Source organism: Platichthys flesus, chromosome 7, assembly GCF_949316205.1.
Source record: "Platichthys flesus chromosome 7, fPlaFle2.1, whole genome shotgun sequence".
In the NCBI taxonomy this organism is placed as follows: Eukaryota; Metazoa; Chordata; class Actinopteri; order Pleuronectiformes; family Pleuronectidae; genus Platichthys; species Platichthys flesus.
In genome coordinates, this window is record NC_084951.1 from 5849237 (window position 1) to 5860064 (window position 10828).

Below are 10828 nucleotides of genomic sequence, written 5' to 3' on the forward strand. Positions count from 1 at the left end.
TGTATTTTACTCTATTTGACCATTAATATTTCATTTTATTTGTATTGCTTTGCATGTACAGTATCATTCCTTTCTGCTGTACATTCAACAACAATGTCCTGACACATACAGCAGTTACAAACAGGTGACCTGGACGACTGACAATCTTTACAGACATCAAAATGAACGTGATGAGGGTGAAGTGAAATTAATGCAAACCATTCATGAAAATAATTTTATATCAAAGTTTACATTCTTTTGGTAAAACAGATTCAATAATTCATCAAGCCATTATTGCTACGATCAACTTTATCAACTGCACATACATGTCAGATGCACAAAACAGGACAGGATATATTTAATGTTCTTTTATTTGTATTTGTTTCACTGAATCGTTGACCTTTACCTCATGTGTGGATATTAAACCAAACATCACAGCATCCTACATAGCTGTTTTACTGGGGTTGTCAGGATCGAAGGTCATGATCTCCATGTGGATAAGACCTGATTGGATGAAAAATGAACGCAAAGACTTATTTTCACCCCTAGTATTGACGATCTTTTTTTAATGTCCAAACTCTTCAGATAAGAATACGATTATTTATTCTTTGTTTAGCTTTCATACATGTGTAGCAAAAATCAGGAGGCCACAGTGCCTGTCAACTCCAGCGTCTCGTGCACAGCCGTACTCACTCTTCCATTCACCAACAGCCAGCTCCAGGCTCTCGAAGGAGTCATCATAAGGCTCAGAGTCCGTCTCACTCTCTGGGTCATGGTATTCAGCCAGGAAGGGGTGGGGGAGAGCCTGCTTCGCTGTCAGCCTCGTCTCTGGATCCAGCAGCAGCATCCCCTCCAGCAGGTCGACAGCTGGAAGCAGCAGGACCAAAACAGAACATTTCCATCATCACACAATTTATCATCCACTAATTGGTGACAAAAGATGAAGTTTCTGTTTTTTGCCACAAAACTTATTTGGAATTAAAATGTCTCCCCTCGCAGAGTTTCAAGATGCACTGCATCTCCTCATCTCTTATTTGTTATAAATACAATTAGGGAGACCTAATCAAGAGACATACCTCACTTTATACATTCCTCTATCATACACACCCTCCCAGATGGCGGTCTATTGAAGCTGCAAAGATTTCCCATCTCTCCCTTTGCTTCTCAGTGCTATTGCTGCCCTGTGTCAGTATCGATTCCTGTTAAATTCAGTCCCATCACCAGTCCGGCATCCGGCCGTAGGCTCCAACAGAGTGGTTAAAGATATCTGCTCATCATTCCCCGTTATATTAATGTAATTGCTTCTGGGGGAGTGATGAAGTCCGAACCTAGACATTAAACTCAATGATCCGCTATTGTGATAAACATTTCACACGTGAGTTGTCTGACTGAAATAATATAGGTGACGATGCTGCAGCAAAGTCGTGATGAAGAAGTTTGGGTTCAAACTAAGCTTTTCTTTCCAATTTAAGCTCAATGTATTTCATTTCATGTCAATAAGTAGAAGTGGTTCAGTGCACCATTTTCCTCCATGGACGGAAACACATCCTTGAAGTTTTTCTTCTTTTGTGGAGGGAGACCTTGCACATATGACTGCGCCTGTAAAAGAGGTAATAATGGTTACATTTTCTAACAAAGAAAAGAGCATAAAATATCAAAAACTGGTGCCTGTTAAAATATTGGTTTGTTATTTTCCACTCATATTTGTAAATGTGCTGCATTCATAAGTTGGATTCATTTTGTTGGGGATAAAACAAAACTCACGTCTTTACTCTGCATCTTCTGAACCAGGGAGGAGTCTGGTGTTCCTGTCAGGCGAAGGATCTTTTTCAACTGATCGATACCTGAACAGGCTGGTTAAGGAAGCCTCTGAATGCACAGCATATACACTGTGACGACTTCATGTCAGAGAAGTCGCATGCATCAAGGCCAGCATGCGAAAAGGTCAGCTTTTCATGGCACTTCGCAACACTTTGGCCTCCGGTGTGTCCCCGGGTTAGAGGATGATGGATAGACATTACTATATTGGTTCACATTGCATGTATCACATCATGATAAATTAGCCTCTTCTGGCGCCCACTCTGCATTTTGTATCCTAGCCAACCGCCTTTTTTAGAAGCCGCCCCTAGTTGGTTAGCTCCTTTCAACTAAAGATCTAGTTGTATTGTATGGAAGCTACAATAATAATTGTGACTTAGTATCTCATAATAATGAGATACTAAGTCATAATTATGAGATATAGGATTTGTGTTTTCTTCATCACAGTCGCGGAAATGGGCTTCCATAGTAATGCACTGGATTCACAAGAGAAAGCTCAATAGTAAAAATAATGTTCAAATTATATATGACTTATAGTCCTAAGAATGATCAAGCTCCAAACCCCTCTGTCTTCAGAGTCCATCCAAAAACTGTTTTGAGCATTGAGCTCTGGAGAATGTCCACACAATTGGGTTTTCAGTTCACCCATGATCAAGGCAGCAGTAGATGTTTGAGAAGTGAAGTGTTTAAGTCCACAAAACACTTTTGCAGTTTAAGGGGTAAACAGGGTAGCTGATTAGTGACCTATCTTTAGATGTAATAAAACAGCAGAAAAAAACATACCTTGTTGTTTTATTACGAGGTATTGGATTCTGCTCTAACAAACATTACCTGAGACTCCAGGAGTGTTTTGTGGAGTCATACGCCCCCCCCCCCCCCCCCCGGCATTGTGGTGCATCAATAATGAGTGAATTTCCATTTTTGTATGAACTATCCCTTTAAGTGAGAGGTGGAGCAACCAGGTGCAGAGCCAGATCCAGGAAGTGAAGGAATAATTTCTCACTCTGACTATTGCATTCACTCATGCACCTCCTCTGGTGAAAATACTGCGGTACTGCGTAGTTCAGTGCATGTCTGAAAGCAGCTATGGATTCATTCAGACATTCTCTTTACACGGGGTCTGGCAGGAAAACTCCACAGAATTTCCATGTACGTTATCTCATGCAGTTCAAGATTACCTTAACAACATAATCAGGGAACTTTCTGTTATTTTCTCCGCCTTCCCTCCAACAGAGGCAATAACACAACTTCATTACAGTCTGTGCATAACAACATAGCTGACCCTCTGGTGAAAAAAATCCTTCTAAGTCCCATAATGCTTTTCTTACTTTACCTTACATTTTTAACAATAAGGGAGGAACAGTGTGAATTTCCCATTGCTTTAGTTGAGCTGAATATGTGAGGATACTGTCGTGTCCCGGGAAAAGTACCTGGCCAGTAATCATCTCTGCCAGGATACAGGCGGCTGACCAGACATCCACTGAGAGGGAGGACATTAGAGAGACAGTTCCATTTAATATTTTGTCACAACTTACAGCTGCAATAGTGGACACAATGACGGGATAAAGTAAGATGATTTCATCACCTGTCTGACTGTAGTGCATCCAGTTGAATATGATCTCTGGTGCTCTGTACCAGCGTGTTACCACATAACCAGTCATCTCACTCTCTGTCTGTCTCGCCAAGCCAAAATCCAGGATCTGAGAATAGTTACAGTTTAATTCACCAAAGAGAAGCATAAGTCATTTTTCAAGTTCAAGTTTAGGAGTTTTTTTTTTTTTTTTAGATCAGGACTTTTCAACTTACCTTTAATTCACAGTTTTCATTCACAGCGAGGTTACCAGGCTTCAGATCCTAAAATCAAACAAATCACATCAGCTTTCTTAGTCGCACAATTTCTGGTGAGACTCCAATTCAGGTAGCGGCCATTTAGCTTAGCTTAGCTTCGCCTGGCTCAGCCTGAGCTTATAAGGATTATAAGTGTCACCAAAATATGAATCAAGCCTTTCATTAATGAATAACTAAAGAAAATGTAACAACCTATAAGAAAATGCAGAGAAATAAATAACTAGATCAAAAGCTGATTTAATAAAGAATACAGATTTGAATCAAGCATTGTAAAGTGCAGCTTCTATTTTCCAGCTGCTTTTTTTTATGACCAGCTTTTAAATGTGTTTAGTCTTCTAGCTTCTACATTTGACCCTTTTGACTGTGCCGACTTCTTACTGCTAAAACCAAGTAAAACAATGCAAATTGGCAAAGCGTGTCACCCTAATGTATTATTGCTTTTTTGACTCAGAGAAGTGTAGAGCTGCATAGGCAAAACTCTAAATTTATTAAACCATGTGAAACCAGGATGTTGTTGTAGTGCTCAGAGGGCACCCTCTACTGGTTAGGAGTTATACCTGCAAGACAAAAAGTTAACTAAACAAACCCCTTTTCAAAATGATCTTTCTTTAGGTTATGTTTTCCTGTCTGACCTGAATGCATAGAATGCAGCTTTGACATACAGATCAGTGTTTTATTTTTGTTTTCTATGATATAAAATGTTAGAAGGTGCTTGTTATTGGGCATTCACTTTAATTCTAAAATCACGAATGTAACGCTTCTCCCATGGATTCAATATGAGGTCTTTATTTAGACTTTCTCATGTAATGTTAATTTAAATTTAGCTTAAACTATATATTACTGGAGACTGTAATCATATTCATGATACATAATACTAAATAATGTGCAGTATTGGTCAATTGATTAATCTCTATTAAACCTAAAGTATAAAAACCTAAAGTTGTAATTTTTCACTGAGTATGGTGTAGAGCGCAGGAAGTCATTAAACGTGTCCAGATTTTGCGATCCCTATTTAACAAAATCATGAACTATTCCTTTAAGCGTACAACTCATGTAAACAAACATTGATTACTTGACATGCTAAGACTTCAGTGAATTGTGTTTTTTTTAAAAGGTCCATATACCAACCCGATGAATGATGCCTGCAGAGTGAATATACTGTAAAGAAGGAGAAGACAGATTATAGAACATAGATATAAACAAATATACACAGTAAAGTTTGTTTACATAGCAGACGGACCCACGTGACACAGGCTTCCTCTAAATGGCATGTCGCGGAATTGTAGAAAAAAAGCATCACACACCACTATCTCTGCCTGCAGCTCATTGCCAGGGCTGAGTTTGAATGCATTAATGCAGACGCAGACGCCTCACTCAGCACAGACGAGTGGTTAAAGCACGTATACATATAACAAGGGGGAAATATCTCAAGATTAAAGATGCTAAACTCAAAGACATTTCAGACATTAGTCTTGTTTGTTCCAGCTCAAAATATGCTTTATCTTTATTTCCACTGACCACTCTTGGTTATACATTGACTGAGGGTATTGTCCCCAAACTGAAAGCACTATACTCACCATGATGTTATAACATCAGTGTATACTGAGAGGTCAACACATGGCTCTGCCAAGCTGCTACCTTGTACTTTCTTTTATAATAAATATTTGATGCCTTCTGCAGTTTATGACCAGAACAGCAGATTCAAACTGTTTTCAATAAAATACATTTAGTATTTTATATGAAAACGGTTTGAAGCTGCTTTTGTTCATATAGTCGTGCAGGTGGGAAGGAGATTCTCAGGATCTCCGCTCTGCTCTCTGAAGTTGAGAGACGGTGACCTCCAGCACTCACTGTGTTGGTTTGCAGTAATGTGTTAGTCGTGTCTGAGACCAAGACCCTTCTCTAACTGGAGGGAGTTGACTTAACTAAAGGCTTCTAAGTATTTCACATTTTGTTCTTTATGTGGCGTTAATAATGCTGGACCTCAGATGTTCTCCCTAAAATCTGTACAAGACCTCACAGTGCGCAGTGTCCTCCCTGTTTCTTAATCAGTGGATCTCTAGGTTTCAGCCAGACTGAACATCAGGTTCTTGGTCACATCTCTTAAAGGTCACCTGGCTGAAAGTACAACAATCAGCCAACTGAAACTGGTAACTGGATTTAACGTTGCGGCTGATCAGTGTATAATCACTGCAGAGCCTCCCAGTCACCTCTCATCATCATCTCCTGTCTGACTTGAGAATGTCTGTGGATTCGTCAGGACGTGCTGGAGAATGTAGACGGAGGAGAAATCTGTGTGCACTGCTCTGCTCAGTCTGGTGCGTACTCAAATGGAACAAGCTCAATAAAGACAAAAAACAGATGGGTGAATGAATGGATAGATTGATTTAAAACAATATGTGCTTTTTTTAATAATTTTGCCGTACCATTTGAACATTTAATAAGGAATTATAATGAAATGGTACACTTTTAATGCAACTGTATTTTTTAATCTGTTATCACTGTTTAAATTTACCATCCGGCATTATTTACAGTATACACACACTACATCTATCCCTAGCACTTTGTGTTGAACTGAAATTTCAACTGCTCGAGATTTTGTTTTTTGAGAATAGTGATGCCCTTTTGAGAACACCTTTTCTAGTTTTATTGCAAACCTCAGACATCTTAAATGTTATAACAGCAAGAGCAGACATGTGTGTATGTAGATTACATCATGTAATATAATATTTGAAGAGAATGAAGACATCAACACTTACCTTGAGTCCTCTTAGAAGCTGGTAGAACAGGTATGTGATGATGCGAACAGTTAATCTTCTCCTCTTCATAATGTGGCTCAGGTCTTGGGCTACTAATGGCATTACTAGGTAACTAGAGTGAGGAGAAGAGGAGGAGACAAATAACAAGTGAGAAGGAATGTATGAATAAGCACAAATAAAAAAAAAAAGACAAAGTTGGGGACATGAAGTGGCCATAAAGAGTGTAGATAACAATAGCCTATTTCCATGGTGAGGAAATACCAAAACAAACATGAATAATCTTGCCCGCACGTATCCTTGCTTGAACGCTCCGTACATGCAAACACACGCACACAGGGAGTCTACAAGCTTCGACAACTTCGACGAAAAGAACATGGTTTGTGACCGTCAACTCACAAGGTTGTGAATCTTTCCAGTGTGGAATCTGGTGTGAAGACGTCAAGGAGACAGATCACCTTTCAGGAAAAAACAAATATTCAGATCTGTTAGAAAACACATGTCTAGGGCTCTATATGGGATCACGCACAGGGTAGAAATAGTTACACTGCACATCTCCATGGTAACATCTGGTGTGAATGTCATATTTACATCTCTGACACTGCAACTCTGTTTCAACAGCATCTATATTTAAAGCAAAAAGCCCTTGCAACTGTAGCACTGTTGCCTCACAGTGAAAAGGTTCTCAGTTCGAATACCAGCTCCGTCTGGGTCTTACTGTGTGGAGTTTGCATGTTCTCATATTTGTGTGGGTTCTGGGTAACTCAGCTTCCTTCCACAGTATAAACACATGCAGATTAGGTTTAGGTTTGTGGAGACTCTAAATTGACTGTTGAGGACTGAGCATAAGAGTGAATAGTTGTTTGTTTCTGAATGTTGACCTGTGATACGCTGTCGACCTTTCCAGGATGTATCCCACTTTTCACTTAGCAGCTGGAATTGACTTCATATCTCCCTCTATTATATCATAAGGATTCACCCATTGTTTTCTGAGAAATTTGAGAATTTGTAAAAAAAAAAAAACATATCCTGCAATGTTAAGGAGAGTGGAATTTTTTTTTTTTTTTAACTGAATCATTTAATGGCTTCATTCTTGGGCTCACTCCCATCCTTCCACCAAGTTTCGTAGATATCCATTCAGTAGGTTTTGCGTTATCCTGCTGATAAACCAACAAACAAACTGGGAAAAATCTGAATGTCCTGGGCGGAAGTACTGAGGTTAAATCACATTCAATCTGATGCGCTTTCGAGAGGGGAGCCCAGTTAAATACCTCAAAGGCTTTCAGCCAAAACACTGAACCATGAGGGTGGCAACAATACACAACACTGCTCACTTGTCAAGCAGCGTTAGAGCGTTTGTGGATCAACACAGTTGGCTTCACCTCAAAATGGAACTTTGGGAGAATAAAAATGGCAGAAGACTTTGATTACTGAGAAAGATTGGAACCATTCAGTTCTGGCTCTGCATCTGCTTTGAAGTATCATATCAAAATATGGTGCCTTTTTGCAATATGTACTCAGACTATAATGTGACAATACTATACTACATCATAGCATTGACCATTTGGAAAAGAAGATTCTTCTCATGCTTAAGCATCACCGCCTGTCTATCTAACCTAATTACAACCTTTGGAAGGCTTTAGAATTTTATTTTAGCATGTTAATAACATGTTTCCTGTCACTCCATATTCAATCAGGGCCCACTTCTTGTCATATTCACGTACATTTTCATGCTGGATGTGGCGGAGCAGCCTGAGTTCCCTATAGGCCCGTTTAGCATGGATGAGGGACTGGAAAGGCCGATGCAGCTTCTTGATGGCCACCTTCTCCTTGGTCTTCTGGTCCGTGGCAGAGCTGAGGGGGATGAAAACGCAGCATTGAGGAGAGGACACACAGCAGGCTGATGATGTTGCTCATATAATCTCTCAATCTGAGCTGCAAACACAGATTAGACTGTTATCTATCAGTTTATATATATTTTTAAATACAATGTTTAATCAATCAATTAGCTAATCAGTATTTTATTTTGTACAACACCTTTCATACAAACAGAACCGAGCTAAATTAGCCCCACACACGGGACTCTCAAGAAAGTTAAGCTAACACGCTCACAACAAGGTTGGGACAATATCATTTGTTACCGATATTGGTTGGGGAATTTTGACAGACCTGATGCACAAAAAAATCCAAGCACAGAAGAAAGAAACCAGAGAGAAGATATTTCTAGCACACAAATAAGCATTGTGGGTGCGAGGACACGAGTAGAGGCGCTGCAGCTGGAGCGCAGGAAATCCGTGCAAGCAGCAGAAGCACAGTGAGAGCAAGCACACAGCTTGAGAAAAAGCAGAGTAAATCCAAGCACAAGCAGGGGCTATCTGAGTGCAAGCACAGGGTTTTGAGTTAAAGCATTACAAAATCTGAAATCAGTAAGTCCTGCCCTCAACCTGAAAGACCAATAAAGATGGGAAAAATACAAATGAGCCACATATTACTATGTTTAAAAAAATGGATTTGTAAATGGTAAGAAGCTAACGCCATTTTAATAAATTAATTTATTCATCAAAAAATCATACAACATTTTATAGTCAAAGTGAGCTTTTTAAAGTGCTTGTTTTGTCCAAAACAACACACCAAATAACAAAGTCTTATTCAATATAAATGATATAAACAAGATAGTATTAGCTATCCAAATTGGGGGAAATTATTCCTATGATTATTGACCGATCGATGAATCAGTTCATTATTTCGCTGTGTAGTTAGTATCAAGACTTTACAGCACGTTCAGAACAGTGTGCTCTGGGATTTCTAGATCTTCTGCGGGAGTTGGTCTGGTGAAAAAAAACATTGTGGACCTCTGGTATGTGGAACTGGTCCTGTTAAATATAAACCTCGTTAAAAAAAAACATGTAACATGAAACGTGTACGGTATGATCGTATATGAAACATTCAGATTAGTCCTGATTCAGTCCTGAAGTCTTGTCTGACCAAACAACATCATATCTCTACAAGATCTCGTCCGTCAGTGACCTGTCATTACATTGAGCTGTGTCAGAGATATCTTGGATTCCTGGGGGAGTTGCTCTGTGTCGTTGGAGGAGATTCTTGTCGTATCCCAGGACCTGCATTGACTTGCCAGCTTGCCTCAGGCGGACAAAGGTGCTTCTGTTAGCAGATGTCAGTGTAATGATGGCCACTCTGGGACAACAAACCCAAGGAGTGGAATGCTAACTTAAAGTCAAGACAGCTTACAGAAAATCATTTGTGATTCAAAACATTTGAATATTGACGGCAAAGAATGAACAAATCAATAAACAGTCACATGTTTGTGCATTTGATCATGTGTATCCCTGTTCCCACTGTTCCACTGTTGGAGATGTGTCTCAACAAGCTTGTTTGTCAATGTCTTTAAGCATATGCAAAGTGTCTTTAACTAAACTATTAGATGCGGTCATACCATCACTATATTCTATTATATTGTTATGTTGTTATCTTAGAAATCGCTATTATTGCCTTATTGTCTTTAACGCTTTTATTCAATCTAAATATGCTTTACATTTTAAATTCTTGATTTGTGCCTGTACCGCACACTGCCTATGCAATGTGGTTTATACATTACAATGATTTGCCTTCTTGATCATCCAAAAGATATATATCAGATGCCTGTGAGGCCCTGGATAGTGTGCACTGCACTTTCAGGTATTTTAGAGTGTATCTGAAGTCCTGCTTCACTTCCCCGGGGGAACTCACCAGACTGTCCCGTAAGCTCCGGAGCCCACGGCGCGCAGCGTCTCGTACCTCTCCGGGACATCCCACGTCGTTTCCTGGATCTCCAGTCTGTGAAAACCTGCTCTGACGGGAGAATCCTTCAGCGGAGACTCCATCACACTGTTCTCTGTTTGGTTTCACAGTCGGGATTTAAGTATTGAGGCAGTTTTGTTTTTGCAGCCTGTGGAGTTTGCCCCTGACAGGTGAGATCAGGCAGAGAAAGGTAACAGCAGCGTGAGGACACGCCCCCGTGTGACCACAGCCTCCCCCCCGTCACGCTGAGGGCTGTCGATCACATGAGTGAGCAATATCCAATTCTTTATAAATAAATATATGAATAAAAGTAAAATCGCTTAATACAAATATATAAATAAAACAAGATATCTCCATATCCATCCATATACTTCAATGTACAGGAAAGTACGTTACTAACCAAAAGGATACAGTAAAATTATTCGGTGCGTGTGTGTGTGCGTGTGTGTGCGTGTGTGCGTTTGTGTGTGTGTGTGTGTGTGTGTGTGTGTGTGTGTATGCTGCTACATTTTTAAATCAACTGGAAAAAACATGGATGTTTTCAGTCATATCCTCTGCAAACATGCACATTTGTGGAGGCAGGTGCATTATGATTATGATTATGATAAATAATAATCCTAATAATAATT

The 10828-nt window shown here is 39.7% G+C and overlaps 1 protein-coding gene across 1 annotated transcript; it reads right to left on the reverse strand.

Moving 5' to 3' along the window:
• Positions 1 to 200: 200 nt before the first annotated feature.
• Positions 201 to 10386, reverse strand: zgc:171775 (STKc_p38 domain-containing protein). Its single transcript, XM_062392450.1, has 12 exons — positions 10149 to 10386; positions 8126 to 8255; positions 6801 to 6859; positions 6405 to 6516; positions 4774 to 4803; positions 3604 to 3651; positions 3383 to 3497; positions 3206 to 3277; positions 1744 to 1823; positions 1500 to 1578; positions 673 to 846; positions 201 to 483 (listed from the first exon to the last, which is right to left on the reverse strand). Exons 1-12 carry the CDS (start codon positions 10280 to 10282, stop codon positions 422 to 424), a joined length of 1095 nt encoding a protein of 364 aa, XP_062248434.1. The 5' UTR covers positions 10283 to 10386; the 3' UTR covers positions 201 to 421.
• Positions 10387 to 10828: the final 442 nt, after the last annotated feature.

Coding starts and splice junctions, on each gene's coding strand:
- zgc:171775 (XM_062392450.1), bottom strand. CDS start 10,282: ATGGAGTCTCCGCTGAAGGATTCTCCCGTCAGAGCAGGTTTTCACAGA. Junction 8,256..10,148: donor GGAGCTTACGGGACAGTCTG/GTGAGTTCCCCC, acceptor CATCCCCCTCAG/CTCTGCCACGGACCAGAAGA. Junction 3,498..3,603: donor ATGAAAACTGTGAATTAAAG/GTAAGTTGAAAA, acceptor AACTATTCTCAG/ATCCTGGATTTTGGCTTGGC.